Source organism: Nanorana parkeri, unplaced genomic scaffold, assembly GCF_000935625.1.
Source record: "Nanorana parkeri isolate BGI_ZX_2015 unplaced genomic scaffold, ASM93562v1 scaffold836, whole genome shotgun sequence".
Taxonomy (NCBI): domain Eukaryota; kingdom Metazoa; phylum Chordata; class Amphibia; order Anura; family Dicroglossidae; genus Nanorana; species Nanorana parkeri.
Window position 1 is genome coordinate 76,104 of NW_017307104.1, and position 19,155 is coordinate 95,258.

The 19,155-nt window shown below is 39.9% G+C and overlaps 1 protein-coding gene across 1 annotated transcript in view; it reads left to right on the plus strand.

Moving 5' to 3' along the window:
- The window catches only part of LOC108794331 (receptor-type tyrosine-protein phosphatase S-like), a 291,487-nt gene that overhangs the window by 71,415 nt on the left and 200,917 nt on the right, over positions 1 to 19,155 (plus strand). The window contains exons 6-7 of the mRNA XM_018565355.1: positions 2,701 to 2,970; positions 4,356 to 4,937. Of these exons, the coding sequence (XP_018420857.1) occupies positions 2,701 to 2,970; positions 4,356 to 4,937 (852 nt within the window). The remainder of the gene's footprint in view (positions 1 to 2,700; positions 2,971 to 4,355; positions 4,938 to 19,155) is intronic.

Below are 19,155 nucleotides of genomic sequence, written 5' to 3' on the forward strand. Positions count from 1 at the left end.
ACTGCTTAATGTTTCCTTGTAGCCTTGAAGAAAATAATATGCTGTAAAGGAGAATGCATGCTTGATTTAATTTAATAAGTTTGTTTTGTACCAGTTAAATGCCCTACCCAAATTATTGAGCCCTGCCTCTTTAAAGTGTATCTTAGGGATTTTGTTTTTGCCGTGTCTGTTTGGAGAGGGTTCCCAGAGACTCAACAATAATTGATAGAATATCTCTCTAATGGTGGGGGGAGTTCCCCTCTTAGACATTTGTTACCAGAACAGATGTCCCTATAGGAAGAGTTCAGTGTACCTTCTGTTGTGGAAGTTTTTCTTTACACTTTTTATGCTGGTCAGCCATACTGAGGTTTTACCGATGTCTTACCCTATCCAGAACTAAAGAAAGAAAAAAACGTTTAGGCTTTACTGTACTTTAATGTAGTTTTAGTCAGCGTTGAACATCAAATTGTGGTCTTTATGCTCTATGAGTGCTTTCTTTTCCATATACATAGAAAGCAGATCCAAATTGCCCCAAAAATCCAAAGTGCTGTCATTTCCTCCTGTTCTTCAAACTCCGATATTTTGTATTTAGAGGCAGTTCATATTTTAAAATGCTATTTTAATTCAGAACTTTAAAGTCTTTATTATGTTGCCCTCGTGACAACACAGTGTATGCATCACATGCTGCTGTTTGTCTGCAAATGTGTTTGCTGACCAGATTTTGTCAGCTTATTCTCTCCTTTCTACTCTCTGCACTCAGTTATATGTTGGCCCCATCATAAGACTTGCACCCCTCTGTTCTTGTCTGCATGCTCCTTTTATTTTTTACTTAATTTGACTTCATTGTATGTTGAGTGTGCCTGAGGATTTGGTGGGGCCTCTGTGACTCTCTTCTTTGGAACATGGATATATCAGCAAAAGTATTACCTTTTTCAAGTGACACAAAACTCAGGAGTTAAATCTTTTAAATGCATTCAAGTAACTTAACTATTAACAAAAGTGTAGTTTATTTGTGCATCACTAGGCTGCAGATCCTTTAATCATCTCTGAATTGGTGCTGACACTGTCCTTCCTCCTGGAGGATGACTACTTTTGTTCCCCATGGTCCCTGTTTGTGGTTAAGTAGCCACTGCTCCAGTCTCCCTCCTGTGAGGAACAACAATCCCAATACAAATTAGTAAACTGTGAGATTGTAGTCCATCACAGGAGTGAGCTTAGAGCAGTGGCTACTTTACAACACACAAAGGAACCATAGGGAAAAAATGTAGCCACCCTCCAGAAGGAAGGACAGTGTTGGCACAAATTCAGAGATGCTTTGATGATCTACAGCCGAATGATGCACAAATAAGATACATTTTTGTTAATAGTTAAGTTACTTGAATGCATTTTAAAGATTTGACTACTGAGCTTAGTGTCACTTTATTAGTCATTATGTATGCAATCAGTGGAGTATTCATATATCTTATTTCTGATATTTGAACTTTCATTTCAACTTTCAATTGATACAAATCTGACTGTTTTAGATTTTTTGAGTTAAGTAATTATCAAGACAAGGCTTATTCTCTTTCGCCTTAAGTCCGTAAAATGAAATAAATAAGTTGTACAGTCAAAGCTAATTCATCGGATTTCCTGAAAAATGTTGTGAAGTTTTCACCTAGAACAGAGTCGCATGAAAAGTGGCTACCTCAACCCCTTGATTCATGTTCTAACTCGTAAGGTATGGAAACTGCATCCACCTATCAGCAAGGGGGATGCACAGAACATGTCACTGTTACTATCAGCGTTAATTCATCACTTTGTTTTACAATGAATAACCTCTTTTATATATCACCAAGGCTGGAGGCCTCCATGTGTTGAAACACATTTAGTCACATATGCTATAGCTTAAACCACTAAGTGGGTTCCCTGCCCTTAATCCCCTGATGCCTTTTTCTACATCCACTATTATTGCGGGCATTTGCTAGTTGCCCTTATGTTATACTCCTTTGCATTTTCTGTCTTTCCCTCCCTTCCCTTTTTGTCGTTTTCTTTTTTCTGTTTCTTCTTTTTCTTTTATAAAATTATACTTCTTTTGCATGATGATTGTGTTTCTGAAAGCTGCATTTATCGATGAAACCGTGTCAGAATCTAAAGAGGCTTTGTTAGGGTTTTTACACCCCAAAACCACAAAAATTTCATTAGAGTTTCTCATTTCTGCTGCTGGTATGTGGTACAACAAAAAATAGTTACCAGTCTTAGTCATTATGACTGGTATATGCTGCATTTGGCTATTTTTCGATTAATAAAAATTGCCATAAGAGCCAAGTCCAACTGACATGAGACCATTTTTCTCAAGTGAATTGAATCATCTCTGAGAAAGATATTTATAAGCTTGAGTATTCATTGTTGATAATGTGGGGCTAATATATTAGTAGATATAGATACATTTGATCACTTGAATTAGTTAGCGAAACCTCATACTTGTGGATAAAGATGAGAAATTCCTAATAAATTTTTGTGTATTATATGTGCTGTGATGGGTGTACTCCTGATATATGGAACCCTTTTGGTATGAATAATGGCTTCATGTTTCTATATTCTCACTTTGTTTGTGTAGTAAGTTTTTATTTTAAAGTGTTTACATATATATATATATATTTTTATTTCACAATATATATTTTCTTTAATGTTCAGTCTTTTATTTAAGTCATTCTTCTGTATCCTTGTTGATTTTATTTGCAGTTCGTCGTGTAGCTCCACGTTTTTCCATTTTACCTATGAGCCATGAAATTATGCCTGGAGGTAATGTAAATATAACTTGTGTTGCGGTTGGTTCACCGATGCCCTATGTGAAATGGATGATGGGCGCTGAAGATTTAACCCCAGAAGATGACATGCCTGTGGGACGTAATGTTCTAGAACTTACCAATGTCAAGGAGTCTGCTAACTACACCTGTGTTGCTATGTCAAGTCTTGGGGTTATTGAGTCGGTAGCTCAGATCACTGTTAAATGTGAGTATAGCTTTCTTGATTCAGGTATGGACAAGTACTGTAAATATGTGCATAATATGGACACAGTTAAGTTATTTCTTAAACTCTATTATGTTCTCAACTGCAATTCATGTACCCCTTAGGTTTTTTTCACTAGGTTCTAGGTAAGTAGGTACTGAATGATCGTTAAAGGCGTCTTTGCCAGAATTGATAGTCCTGATAATGCAGAATTTTGAACAATTGCAAGAAAGTTTAGGTCGTCCTGTATAATTTTAAAGTATTTGCAATTTAATGTTAAAATGTATGGTGACTGGAGAAGGAAGCAAGTAATACCTTACAGTAATTTGGGGCGCTTAGCCAAAGCTGGTGCTTTTGTTAGTCCAATTACACTTAAAGGGCCAATACACTTAGTAGAAGGTGCTTTATTTAAAAGAGAGCTATTGGGAGAGTAAAATGTACTCTTCCCAATAGTTTGAGTCTGCGTGTGACACTGCAACTGTCACATGACAGCTCTCTAGCTCGAACTTGGCGATCACAAACTGCTGATTAGTAGCTGTTTCCTGTAGGGATTCCCCTCTCTCTGTTCCTCCAGCGCTCATTGGAGCAGAGCCAGCTGTCAATATTGTCAGGATCTTTGCTGGCTGCAGTAGTTCGCTATCTGCTGAGTTTGGCTCACAGGAGTACATTAGTAAATGTGATCCTGTGACCCAAAACAGAACTAAAGCCCAAAAAGGTTTGGCTATAGACCTCTTTAAAAATAGATTTTTTTTTTACCACACTCAGAAGAAAAATAGTGAAATGTTGGTGGTGGTTGTTATTCAGATTCAATTTTACAGGTGTTTAAAGTGCTTTCAAACAGAAATATGATTTTTTTCAAAGAATAGTTTGTTAAAAATAGTCAATGGAGCTTAATGGCTGCCACACCAGGGCACAAGCAAAGCCTGTGCAAGAGGAAGGAATCTTCCACAAAGAAGAGGAAGGAATGGGGGGGGGGGGGGGCATAGTAAAAGGGGAGTGTTGATTTAAGTATTTTCTGGGAGGGCAAAGTTTTTTAACAGTATTAGCATGTACCATGACCTGAAGTGAATCTGAACTGAACAGTCTATTCTACGTGGGCGCACACAATGCGTGTTTGCATGTAACGGCCGGGGACATTAGGAAATAAAAACACGTTTTGATGGGGTTTATTTTTCATTTTATTTAACTTTTTTTTTTTTGCTATCACATGGGGAAGGGGAGGGGGTCACAGGCTTTGTAATTGTTTTATTGTATTGTTGCCTTTTGGTTGAACTTAAAAGACTAGTGTCTTTTTTAACCTGACAAACTTTATAAATTAGTAAAATTAAGTACCGTAAATATTTATTTTAATATATTTTGCTTCTCTTATGTGTTTTCCCAATTTTCAGCCCTTCCTAAGGCACCTGGAACTCCCGTGGTAACAGAGACCACAGCTACGAGCATAACAATTACATGGGACTCTGGCAATCCTGACCCTGTGTCTTACTATGTTATAGAATACAAGTCTAAAACTCAGGACGGACCATATCAAATCAAAGAGGATATCACCACTACAAGATACAGTATAGGTGGACTCAGTCCTAACTCTGAATATGAGATCTGGGTGTCAGCAGTTAACTCTATTGGCCAAGGACCACCCAGCGAACCTGTAGTGACACGTACTGGAGAGCAGGCACCTGCTAGTGCCCCTCGAAATGTACAAGCTCGGATGCTTACCTCTACTACAATGATAATTCAGTGGGAAGAACCTGTTGAACCAAATGGGCAAATAAGGGGATATCGTGTTTACTACACTATGGAGCCTGACCAACCCGTCAGCAACTGGCTAAAATATAATGTGGATGATAATCTTTTAACCACTATTGGAAACTTACTGGAACATGAAACCTATACTGTCAGAGTCTTGGCTTTTACATCTGTAGGTGATGGCCCACTCTCTGATCCCATTCAAGTGAAAACTCAGCAAGGAGGTGAGTGGCACTTTTCAAATATCAAATTATATTTTATAGATGAACTGCTTTGAACTTCTTTTCCAAGTGTTTTTGGTTGCATGAGGGATGTGTTTTTATCCATGTTTTCCTTAACTGTGCATAATAAACATGCCATAACCTCTTTGTGCCACTAATGCAGAGGAAAACATGTAATGTATATTGCAGTTCCAAAATTCACATTACTTTGTTTACAAAGCAGAGTTAAAACACTTAAAAGCATTTAAAGAACAACAGTGTCAAACTCCTCAGATCCTTCAAGCCGGCCGACTGTGACAGCACTCCCTCCTGCTTGTCTCCTCCTCTGCTGCAGCAACAGTATGTTCCTCGGCGTCCTATAAACTGTGTATAGAACAGGATAGGTCGGGAACCTTAGGCCGCTGCAACGGATGGAAAGAGAGGCTCCAGGGACCGGTCTAAGAGCAAGCCGACTCAGAGAATTAGGTGAGTGCAATTTTTTTTATTTTTGTCCCTAGGCAAAAACGAGCACTTAACCCTTGCATTGTGGAGGTAGCCCAACTTCAAGGGTTATTAAAATTTTTACTCTCAGTTCTGCTTTAAGAGCAGTGTACACCACCAGTAAAATCAATTTAATTCAGTACAAACAAATGGGGATTAACAGAAAAAACCTTCTATACCTCAAAAGCACTGACAAATTTGCAAATGAACAAATAAGTGTTAAATACCTTTCACGGATGTATCCATGTTAAATAGTATTGTGTACTCCAAGTAACAGCGAGGGGAATTTACTAGGACTGGGGCAGACAAAATATCAAGCATCAGAGGATGCAAGCTGATTGGTTACTATTCACAGGGTCAGAGTGGGTAGGTGATACAGTTATTAAATCATTTTTAGCATTCTAGGGCTGGTTCAAATGGACCAGGGTGGTCACCCATTCCACCCTGTGAAATGCTTTTTTTCTGTCAGTCGATAAGAGCAGGTTGGGCTGGCAGTCTTGGCCTGCAGGTTGTGAGATAGAAATAACTCTTGAGGGCATTGTCTCTTGTTTCCCTGCTGGGAATAATCTGGTCTGGTCCATATCAACTGGGGGAAGGAGAGGCATAAGTCTTAAACGTAATGTTTTGACATAGATGTATATAGCATAGGAACAGAGATAGGAGAGGAGAATGTCTTTTTAATGCTTTATAATAAGGGACCGTAAACCCGTCCAGGCCTAGACTTTTACCCAAGGCCATTTTGAAAAGAGCTTTTTGTAATAGTAATTCTGTTATTTTCTGTTCAAGAATTTGACGCTTCTTCTCTTATACGTTAGGGCGATTGGCTTCTTGTAAATAGAGTACCTAAGGTGTACTTTGCATTATTCAGAGTGCCTTTTATGAACAAGACTCTCCCTTTCTAATAGGTACCAGTTCATCAGGAACTGGCCAGAGTTCGTACCGTGCATACCCAACGTAAGAAGTTACTTGGTAAAGGGGAAAATAGTGATCGGAGGAGGATCAGGGAGGTAAAATGGGAGGTTGTGGTTATTGTCTCATCATACAGAAAGGAAAAAGTATAACATTGAAATCAAGATTACGGAATGACTGAAATGGCCGCTTCTTATCACAGACAAAGGAACATTTACATTCGACTCTGATTGCAGAACATTCTGTGTGGGGTAAACCCAAGAAATGGTTAAACAAAGATTTTGCCAGCATTTGTATGAAATAAAAACATTTATGTCCCCACTGTAAATGACCATCGTGTTTTTGATCATGGGGAAATGAGATGGGTACACATATTTGGGTGATTGATGGGATTTAAGTAATAACAGAGTAGAAATTGTAACAAAAATAGAGACGTGGATCTGGCAGCTCAAAGCCATGATTGTTTTAACAACTTTCTGTCCGGAGCAATTTCTTACAATTTGCACACATGATAAAATCTGAATTTGTGGCTAGAAAACAGCTTCCAACCCCCAAACAATATTTTCCGAAAGCAGAGACCCTGTAGAATAAAAAAAATGCTAGTTGCAATTTTTTATGTTGCACTGTATTTGCGCAAATGTTTATAAAACAAGTATTTTTAGGATAAAATACACTAAAATGAAATTAAGTGCACAGAAGCAGAATATAATACCCAATTTTTTGGTAAAATATAAAAGACGGGGTCTTTTTTTTCACAGCAGCTGTGTTCTTGGTATAACCACTTCTGCGGGCCGCCATATACAATATTATTATACAAGATTTATATAGCGCTAACAGTTTGCGCAGCGCTTTACAATATAGGGAAGACATATACAATATGGGGAAGAATCACAATACAAATGAAGACAATATGTACGTATTGCGTCCCGGACAAGTGGATTTTGTGTTATACGCAACACCTGTGTTGCACAATGCCTGTGCTGATGATAGTAAGAAAAAGCTCTAGGTCTAATGGTCTAGACACTATAAACCATAATAAACATAGGAAGAAAAAAAAAGGATGTGCTAGTACATCTCATAAAATGTGTACATATAGAAAATCACATGTTAAATCTCACAAGTGATGTACAACTCCCTCTTAATCTAAATAACCATATGTGAAGTCCATTACTTCTGGATACAATAAAGTATGTGAGGATCACAATTGCACATGGATTGTGTCCACTGGAGCTCCTGTCTCTATGATTGTAATGCTCACATAGATCCGCCCACCTGATGCATTTCCTCACTAGTGACTTCCTCTGAGGCGACGGTCTGCATACGTGCATTACAAACTCCTTTCCTCTTTTATAGCACACATAATGGTAATCAAATTCCTACCACTAGGTGTCGCCCCATTCAGGATGCATGCTAGTGTGTACAATCTCTTAAAACTGTTTCAAACTAGACTCCATAATATATACATAGTATTTGAGGTTGAATAAAGACATTAGTCCATCAAGTCCAACCTATAGGATCTCATTCTTAGGAGTACTTGTGCCCCTGTATATTACGGTCCCTTAGGAAATTGTCCAAAAGTTTCTTGAACAATTCCACACTCTTAGCTGAAATCACTGCCTGTGGCAGTGAGTTCCAGACCCTAACCGCTCATACTGTGAAGAACTCCCTTCGCCTCTTGTGCTGGAATTTTTTTCCACTAATTTTAGGTGGTGGCCTCTAGTTTTTGTAATGGAGTTAATTTTAAATAGTTTGTCGCTAATGTTGCTGCCACCATTGAACATCTTGTACATGGAAATCATATCCCCCCTTAATCTCCTCACCTCCAATGTGAACATGTTTAAATTTAGTAGCCTCCTCTCATAGCTCTGGTCTTCCATACCCCTAATTAGTTTGGTTGCCCTCCACTGGACTCTTACCAGCTCAAGGACATCTTTTCTTAGTACTGGTGACCAGAACTGGACCGCGTACTCCAGATGAGGTCGAACCATTGATCTATAAAGTGGCAAAATTATAGACTTCTCCCTGCAATACATCCCCTTCTTAATACAGGACAAAACCCTACTAGCTTTGTTTACAGCAGCCTGGCACTGCAAGCTACCTTTTCAGTTTGTGGTCTACAATGACCCCCAAATCTTTCTCTATTTCTGACTTCCCTAGTGGCATACCCATAATTGTATAACCCATTTGTTTATTTTTATTTCCAAAGTGCATTACTTTGCATTTATCGACAAAGTAATTCACTTACATACAAAGAAAATCTTACAATACATAAAAACATTTAACATTTAGGAGAGTCGAGGAGGATGCATACGCGGGATATTCAATAGATACATGACATGAATTAATGCCAGTCCTGAACAAAACGGATCTAATATAGCTATATATAAAATTGGCAAAAACAAAATGTTAACTAAAAGAGTAACAAAAGAGGGGGGTCCATGTTAAAAAAGGGAACCATATAAACACCAAAGGGATATCCATAAATCTCTATAACAGACAGTCTTCATAGACTGCATAATAGTATATATAAACTTCTAATGTTAATAACAAAATGTTACAAAAAAAACAATAACTTAGGTATATGAATGATGGTGTGGGAAATGTCATAATATAGCTAAAAACGAAGTATGGGAAAAGTTTATTGTATGTGTACTGCCACATTACTTCCTATATAATAATAAATTGGAGGACACCAAAAAGATGTCCATATAACTATATGAAACAATCTTAATAGATTGCATAATGGTGCATAAACTTCTAATGAAAAAAACATTAGTTCATTAGAAGGTTTATGCACCAGCATGCTATTATAGTTTGTTTGATACAGAGCTTTATGTTCTCTATTTATCATATAGGGTATACATAAAGTAAACATTTTCCACACTATGTTTATAAGTTACACTAAAACATTTCCCACACCATCCTCTATATGTCTTCGTTATTGTTCCGTGTAGCTTTTTGCTTTATACTGGTTTAACCACAGCTGCTCTTAGAGTGTTATTTGATTCCTAGCGCAGTTTTTTTCTATCTAACATCCCTACAAATTAGTAAACTAATCGTGAGATTGTGGTCTATTATGGGAGTGAGCTTGAACTGGTAGCTACTTTGCATCACACACAGGGACCATGGGGAACAAAAGTAGCCACCCTCCAGAAGGAAGAACGTCGGCACAAATTCAGAGATGATTTGAGTGATACACAAGCTACGTTTTTGTTAATAGTTAAGTTACTTGAATGTATTTTTAAGATTTAACTACTAAGTTTCAGGCTGCAATGATTATGTTTATGGAATATGCAGTTCAGTTTTGGGCACCAGTTCACAAAAAGGATGTCGTGGAACTGGAGAAAGTGCAGCGAAGGGTGACTAAACTCATAAGAGGCATGGAGGAACTCTGCTTTGAGGAAAGATTAACCGACCTGAATTTGTTCTCTCTGGAGAAGAGGCGATAAAGGGGGGACATGATCACAATGTATAAATACATAAATGGTCCATATAGTGAGCCTGGTGCCAAATTATTATCTTTAAGGTCACCGCAAAGGACAAGGGGGCACTCTTTGTGTCTAGAGGGAAAGAGGTTTAACCTTTGCATACGGAAAGGATTCTTCACAGAGCTGTGAAAACGTGGACCAGACTCAGACTCCCCCAGGAGTTAGTTCTAGCTAGCTCAGTTAATTGGTTTATAAAAAAATCTGGATGTATTCTTAAATGCACAGAATATTATTGGATATTGAGTTCTTATAGGTAAATTAAGCATCCGAGATTGTTGATCCAGGGAATATCCGATTGCCTTATGGGATCAGGAAGGATTTTTTTCCCCCTGTTGGAGCAAATTGAGCCATGCCTTACTCTGGATCAGCAGTGGGTAACTGTGGGCATAGCGTTCTGTTTAGGCTTTTCTTCTCTCTCTCTCTCTTTTTTTTTTCTTTCATATCTCTATAGGTTGAACTCAGTGGACTTGTGTCTTTTTTCAAGCCTGCTAACTATGTAACTATGTGTACAACAGTCATGATATGGATGTGTATGGATTAGCATTTGCCATATGGGAGTTTGCTTCCCTTGATCTTTTATGGGGATTGCTTATTGAATGTTAAAAAACAGATTGTATGGTCTATATGTGTATTTGCTTAGGCAATACATTACAAACACATAATTTATACATTGATATCCACTGATCACTCAACCCAATCTGTGAATATTTACACATATTTTGTTGACTTTATCTCTAGCGCTGTGTTCCAAGTACTCTAATACATTACAACTAGACTCGATATACCATACATTCACGAGAACATATCATTTGGCACAAACTACAGTGGCACATTTCCCCAATCATCTCTAATCATCTTTCAGGACAGCAACCTGAGAGATGATTGGTTCTTCAATCTACAGGAAACGCAATCCGGACAAGATTAAAAAACCCTACCACCCCCTTCAGTTTTTTAATTGGTTTATTACTGTCCGGGTCAGCTCAATGTTCGTTTCCTTGACTCCCGAATAGATGGCATTGTGGTCAGCGGTCGTCTTCTGTGTCACTCTGCTAGGGTACTATGATTGCCTGTAACCTTGACAGATCACAGGGGTTATTTCCCCCTAATGAAGAAAGCTGGGTCTCTTCCCTATTCTGAGGGTCGACCCAGGCTTGTTTTCCCCCTGGCTCTGCCCTGTCTAGTTGCCTTCTTGGAGCTCATTTCCTGGTGGTTTGGGATGTGAATGTAGGCACGTTTCCACGCCTCGTTCTGAGTCCGGGAAAGTCAGTTCCGTACGCGGCATTGATGACACTTCCGCATGTCGCCACGAGGATGCCGAACAGACGGAGAGGGGAGCTGCTCCTCGCCGCCAAGGCTGACATGAAGGATGAAGCCAAGCCGGCGGTGACTGCGCCCAGATCTAAGGTGGCGGTATGTGATCTCCTTGAACCTGGGAGGTGGGTGGGTGTTGGTGCAGTTCTTAGGTGGTGACTGTATAGATACTGCCTGAATGTGTATCTGTTCCTCTTTTCTTCAGGAAGCGCATATGGGGGATAAACAAGCGGCCCAATCCGCAGCTCCCCCTTCTACCTCAAGTTCTAAGAATCTTAAAAGCCGTTGTGGCAGTTGTCTTTCAATTATTTTAAGCCCCTTTGTGAACAATGCATCCAGACACTAATAAGTGACTCCTCCTCCCTTATGCTGGATTTCATGGTCAGTATGCGAAATGGACTTTTGCCAATAACTACCTCTTCAGTCGTTTCTGCTAGGCCATCTGGTAGTTCCTCTCTATTGCCTACTTATCAAACTAGTTGGCAGTTGCTCAGGCAAAAGAGAAAGAGGATGAGGGTTCAGAATTGGAATCTGAAAGAAATTAGAAAGTGCTATAGATGTTCAGCCCCCTCGTCATCTGTTTTTTCTTTGGAGTACATGGAGGATTTATTTCAGGCGATTTATACTACCGAACAAATACCTGACCCTCCTAAAGCATGTTCTGTGCAGGATAGGCTTTACCGGGGTTTACAGGATTCGCTAGGAAGATTTTTTCCTTTCCATCAATCCTTAAAAGATTTGGTTTTAGCAAATGGAAAGATCCTGAAAGAAAGCATCTGGCTTTTTGGTCTTGGAAAAAGAGATTTCCTTTTGGAAAAGATGAAGAAGAAAAATATTTTAAATGCCCAAAGTTAGATGCAGCTCTGTCTCAAGTATCTAAGAAACCAGATCTCTCCTTTTGTGAACTAAAGACCAGATGGACTGCAAAGCAGAGGCTTTGTTACGTAGGGCATGAGATGCCAATTCCTCGGCTATGACATCAGCTTTTGCCATGGCTAGAAATTTAGACCTCTGGTTAGAAAGCGTTTCTCAGCATTTTTCTTAAAGGGGCCCCTTCGGAACAAGTAATAAATTCCCTGGCTGTTGTGAGTAAAGCAGTGGCATATTTAGCAGATGCTGCAGCAGAATCTGTTAGAGCACTGGCTAGATCAGCAGCTCTTCTTAATTCTGCTAGGCGAGCTATGTGGTAAAAATCTTGGGATGGGGATGTTTTCTCTAAATCCAAATTGTGTGGGTTACTCTTCGAGGGAAAATTACTCTTTGGTCCAGGCCTTGAAGAGGTGTTAAGATCTTCGGAGAAGGGGAACATTTTTCCTGAGAAAAGAAAAAGATTTTTTGAGGCCCACAGGATCAGAAAAGACAGGGTGGTAGACCTCAAGAACAAAGGAAACAATGGCCATTTAAAAACCTAGGCAAAAAGGAGGTTTGCTCTTGCTCTTTACTCCTCCTGACTCCGCCAACAAAGAAGCAAAATGTCGCCAACTTATAGGTGGGAGGGAGACTTTCTCTTTATCGCCATTGGTAAAGCATTACGTATAGTCAATTTATACTAGGGTTAATAAGAGAAGGTTTTTGTTTAGAATCCCAGAGTCCCCCTCCTCAAACTTTGTTCTTAAACACCTCTGCCAAGAGATCACTTGAAGGCAGCTGCACTGCAGGATTGTATCAAAAACCTTGCTTCTCATGATGTAATTATCCCAGTTCCAAAGGATCAAACTTTTCCGGGGTTTTATTCCCACATTTTTCTTGCACCCAAGCCGAGAAATTGAACAGATCTCTTCTGTTCAGAAGGTTCAGAATACCGAAATAAAAAAAAATTGTCAGGAATCTCTTTTTCTGCAGCCCCTGTTATCAATGAACAGGAATCCTCCACACTGTGATAGGAGGCTGAGCGATGTGGGAGGAGAGACGCTGGCCGCTCACAGCACTCTCTTCCCGGCTGTCGCACTTTCTCTCTTGCCCGCTGGGACACAGAGCAGCGCCCACGAGGGAGGAAAGAAAGCAGGGATATGCCGATGCATCGGCAGGAAAATGGCACTTTCAGCATTTAGCCAATAGTGCCATTTTCAGGCCGATATATAGCCTTTGAACGTGGGATGATTGTTGGCGCTCGGAGTCATGGAGTGAGTATCAGCAAAACAGCAGAATTTGTTAAATGTTCAAGAGCAGCTGTTAAAAGATTGGACTGCCAGCCGCAAATCTTGGTCTGAACGTGCAAATTGTGGCCGTCAGCGACTAGCCAATGTTAGGGCAGAACGGAGAGTGGCAAGTCTGGTACAAGACAACAGAAGGGCAACAGTGCACTGTCGGATTCCTCGCATCACCTTTCAACATCTCGTGGAGTCACGAGGCGGCCCAACAAAGTCATCTTGTGGCCCAACGAAGTACTGATGTTGTGGTCATAATAATCTGGCCACTCAGTGTATATACACATACACACTACTGGTCAAAAGTTTTAGAACACCTCTACTTTTCCACTTTTTATTTAAATTTATGCAGTTTATTTGCCTCAATGTTATTTGAAAATAAAGAATAGCACAAATAAAAAATTGGACATCCAAAAGATATCATGGAATCATTTTCTTTAACAAATTGTAATCTAAATGTTTGACACAAAGTAGCCACCTTTGGCAGATATAACAGCCGAACATACTTCTGGCATTCTTTCTACAGCGGAAATCAAATATTGTTTGGAAAGTTGTTTCTTGTAGGTTGCTTTGCTTTCACCCTTCTGTCCAGTTCATCCCAAACCAGCTTGATGTGGTTTGAGTCTGGAGACTGTGCTGGCCATTCCATGATTTGAAGCCTACTGTTTAGTTCTTTTCTTCTGCGGTAGTTCAGACACAGCCTAGAGGTATGTTTTGGCTCATTATCTTGCTGTAGGATGAACCCCTGACCAACATGGCCTACAGCGGTGGGTATTGCATGGCGCTGCAACATGCTGTGGTAGTAGTTTTAGTTCAGGGTGCAAGTCGCCGACTCTGGATCCAGCAAAAGAGCCCCAGACCATCACGCCTCCTCTTCGATGTTTGACAGTTGGTGTAACACACCAAGGAACCATCCTTTTGCCTACTCAATGCTGAACAAAAACCCTGCGTGATGAATCGAAGATCTAAAATTTTGCTTCATCTGACCATAAGACCATCTTCCAATCTTCAGTAGTCCACTTGCAGTGCTTCATGGCCCACGCAAGCATATTTTATTATTTTGCCATCTTAGCAATGCCTTTCATACTGCCACTCGACCTGTAAAACCTACAGTTCGAAGTCTTCTCTTCATGTTTGAAAATTTGACTTGTTTACTTTGATCAGTGTTAAGCTGTGCTTGAAGTTTGCTGCCAGCCACCTGTCAAGCATGCAGTCAGAGTTTCCACCAGTTTCCAAGTGCCTTTTGATGGTGTAGGAAACTGTACTCACTGACACATTGGCTTTCTTTGCAGTTTCTTTCAAGTAAATACCTACACTTTTAAGAGTTAAAATAGCCTGTTTGTCTTCCTTTTGTTAATTGCCTTTTTCTTGCCACTTTGAGAGCAATATACTACTTCCTGCAGTACAATACTGTCAAAATATTGCTTAAGAGGGTATAGTAACACAGTCTGTTCCAACACTGCTTTTATACAGAGGGCTTGTGAGTAATCAACAAAAGTTGGGACACCTGTAGGAATTATTTATTATAATACAGGATTTATGTACTGCCAGCTGTTTTTGCGCGGCACTTTACAAAATGGGGGTAGACGGTACATTTACAATGCAATTTCGATACAATGGTATCAGGAGGGCCCTGCTGGTGAGAGCTTACAATTTAGGAGGGGCAAGTGATACAAAAGGTAATCATTGTTTAGATTGAGTTAGTGGAAGAAGTAAAAGTAGTGTTATGTTGAGGTGGAATAGGCCTCCCTGAAGAGATGAGTTTTCAAGGATCGCCTAAAGGTGGACAGAATGTAGGGTTGAGTGTTCTGTATTGTCCATCTGGTTCAAAGTTTAGGACACGTTAACGATACATCACTGCACATCTATCAGTACACCATAGATGGTGACATGTGTAGTTATATGTACACTGTAATACAGATAAAATCACGGACACACGGTTTATTTGAAAATTCATTCACATCTATTTATATTTAAGCATTTTTTATCAACCTTATTAGATAATTTATACATTGTTGATGTTTGTTTCGTTTATTCATACATCACTTCAGCATAATTGTTTTATTGTTCACATAAAGATGTTCACTTAGAGATATATATATATTTATATTTTTATTTCCAAATTTTTATACATTTGTATACCACTTATATAACAAGTTATTATTGTTGGATTTTCACCATACTCCAGGAGACCCATAGCGCTTACTATTTTAAAACCATATAGGTGGACAGAGTAGGGGCTAAGAGGACAGATTGGGGTAGGGAGTTCCAGAGGATAGGAGACACTCAGGAGATATTCTGGAGGCGAGCATGGGAGGAGGTGATGGGAGCTGGAGATCAGGAGGTCTTGAGAGGAGTAGAGAGACGAATTGGATGATATTTTGAAATGAGGTTGGAGATGTAGTCAGGGGCAGAGTTGTTGATTGCTTTCTATGTTGTTAGTGCTTTGAATTTTACTCATTGGGCAATTGGGAGCCAGTATAGAGATTGTCAGAGAGGGTCTGTAGACACTGAACGGTTGGTAAGGTGCATGTGTCTGGCAGCAGCATTCAAGGGGGGATAGCCTGTTTAGTGGTAGGCCAACAAGGAGGGAGTTAAAGTAGTCGAGGCGAGAGATTACGGGGGAGTGAATTACAAGCTTTGTGGTTTTGTTTGTTAAAAAGGGGCAAATTTTAGAAATGTTACAAGTCAGCAAGATTTAGATAGTGATTGGATGTAGGGCTGAAAGGAGAGCTCAGAATCGAGGATTTTACCGAGCACCCTGGCTTGATGGAAGTGGTTGATTGTAGTGCTGTTGATTGTGATGGAGTAGTTGGAGGAAGGAACATGGAAAGGAGGAAATATTATAATCTCATTTTTGGAGAGTTTGAGGTAGTGGTGTGATATCCATGCTGAGATGTCGGTGAGTAGATTAGTGATACGTGAAGTGACAGAGTAGGTGAGCTGAGGAGTGGAGAGATAGATTTGGGTGTCATCAGCATAAAGATGGTATTGGAAGCCATGTAAGGCTATCAACTGACTCAGGGAAGAGGTGTAGATGGAGAATAGAAGGGGCCCAAGGACAGACCCTTAGGGGAATTGTTAACATAATCTTTCAAGGCTTAATTTGCTTATATTGCTGCAGAACAACTGTGAGTTGTTAACCCATTACTTCTCTGAAAAAGGCCCTTTTGTATAACTCTGAAATGTACGTTGTTTTTCAGTTTTTGTTCACCTAAACTTTTTTTTCTCCCCTGGCTGTTACTGCTTACCTTTTGTATTTTTTCAGGTTAATCACTGGACCTGAACTGCTTTCATTTCAATAAAAACTGGAAAAATGGGGGTGTTCTAAAACATTTAACTGTTAGTGTATATATAATATTTATCTATTATCTCTGTATACACCGACATGATAGGGGGATATACTCCCTAAGGTAAAAATACCGTCTGTGCTTTCGGTGGGATGCATATTGTTTTTAAAATGTGTTTGCGTGTTTTACCTCTGCTTTTTAAACAATAAAGTTGTCATTGTAACTTTCCCTATATTTGGATAGTGAGATATCTGTTTAGTTATGAGTGCATGTTTTCATCTGTAGTAGTTGTACAAAGAGGGTATGGTGTTTTTTTATTTTTCATTTCTGTTATTAACCGGTGACTTCAGACAACCATCTTATCTAGGGCTTTAGAGGCTCCATATAGTTTTACGCTTTTCTTAAACTTGAAAATACAGACTTATCTTAGCTGTATGTTTTATGGAACTAGATGAAAGCATAATTTAAAATCTATCCTGCCACACCTCAGTTCTTGAATAATGTATACCAAAATATCCCCACAATGACATTTTATGGAGTTTTAATGCTTTACATTTTTGCATTTGATGCAAATTTTGCATTAATGCAATGTTACATTCTTATCTTGAAATCAATTAAAAGACATCAAAAGCAATGTCAATGTATGTTGAGACATGCAGCAACCAGGGTTCCCAATCCTCCACAACTTTTTACTGGCAAAACATAAAAATTGAGAAAATGTTTTTACTGACAACCTGAATTGACCAACTCCTATTAAAAACTAAAACAATCAATATTTTAACTAGGGATGTCCCGGTACCGATACTAGTATCGGGGCCGATGCAGGGCATTTTCAGGAGTTCTTGTACTGCTGAAAATGCACCGACGCATAGAGCCGATACCGGCCCTTTAAATTTTTTTTAAACTAGCTTAGGCCATTGACCCGCATAGCTCCTCCCCCGGAATACCTCTCCACCAAACGCAGGCTCCCTCTCCTCTCTGACCTCTCCGGACGGAATTGTGACAGCGTAGCGGGCGGTAAGTGTTCTGTGTGGACAGTCTCTTCTCCCTGCTAGTGCTGGCTGCAGAGGTCTGTGTCCCTTTCACAAACCTCTGTAGCCAGCACGAGTGGGGAGAAGAGACTATGGCTGGGACTCTGAATTCCTGCGCGCCCCACCCTTGTACCTCTGCTGCTGCTGCTCCTCCATCCTTCCGTGTCTCCTCCTTTTAACTTGATGAAACTGTTTCCTTTTGGTGATATATCACAATATGTGAGATGTCCGTGCTCCCTATTTGTTTAATTAATGCATTCACCCGACGAACACAGACGTTTTCACTCTCAATGAAAGAAGAGAATGTCCGTTCTGTGTGTTCATGGGGGAGGAGAGGAAAGAAGCTGTAAATCTTGCCTTCACACAGAACGGACCTTGCCTTCTTTCATTGACAGGGAAAACTGTGTGCTTCTGGTGAGGGCATTATTAAACACATAACGAGCATTGACAGCTGAGATATATCACCAAAAGCAAACAGTTTCATCAAGTGGAAAACGAATGGACACTTGTAACAATAGCTAGCCTGCTATTGGATATTTTAAATTGCAATAGCCAATAGGCTGGCTATTGTACCCGCCCATTGCCTGCAGTCAATCAGCAGAGAGGACCTGATGGAGAACTTTGTCTTCACTTCCATCCTTTGCTGATTGACAGCAGGCAGTGGGCGGGTACAATAGCCAGCCTGCTATTGGCTATTGCAATTTAAAATATCCAATAGCAGGCTGGCTATTGCTCCCAGCCACTGCCTGCTGTATTTACATTAAGTGAATCCAGTGAAATGGAAAGGTGACACTAGAGGTCTAAAAGAACCCCTAATGTCACCTTAAAGAGAACCTGTCGCCTCCAATGCACGCAGCCCTGGTGAGAAACTGCCCTAAAATAATTAGTCTGTATTGTTTTAGAAAACAAAGTCACAAGTCCCTTTAAGAAAAAGTATTGGTAATTGGTATCGGCAAGTACATGAGGGACAGTACTTGGTCTTGAAAAAGTGGTATCGGGACATCCCTAATTTTAACAGTACAGACCATATGTAAAACTTATTAATTCCCAGCAACAAGTACCGTATTTTTCTGTCTATAAGACGCCCCCATGTATAGGACGCCCCCCACTTTTCTTACCCAAAATTCAGAAATCAATATTTTCCATGCTTTTTTGCATAACTGATTACATCCAGTTTAAATTTTGCAGAGACAGCCGCTTACTGGTACCGGTATTTTTTGTTTTCTGACATTTCTTATGGGCTCCCTGTTGCATCTGGGCACTGGCTACACGCTCTCCGCAGCATCAGCTGACGGGTACATAAGGCTCATGATTGGAGGAAACCGGTCAGCTTGTCTCTGCAATCGGAAGTTTCACGCGTGAGGCTAGTTTGCAGCGGTATCGGCAGTTTCGCAACCGCGGTTCTCCTCTCTGCCCCCCGTGTATAAGACGCCCCTCCATTTTTAGGTAAATATTTTTAAGAAAAAGTATAGTCTTATACATGGAAAAATACAGTAATCTGCCCAACTTTTTCAGTTGCAAAATCAATATGATCAATATGACAAATAGGACAATAGAGAATGATT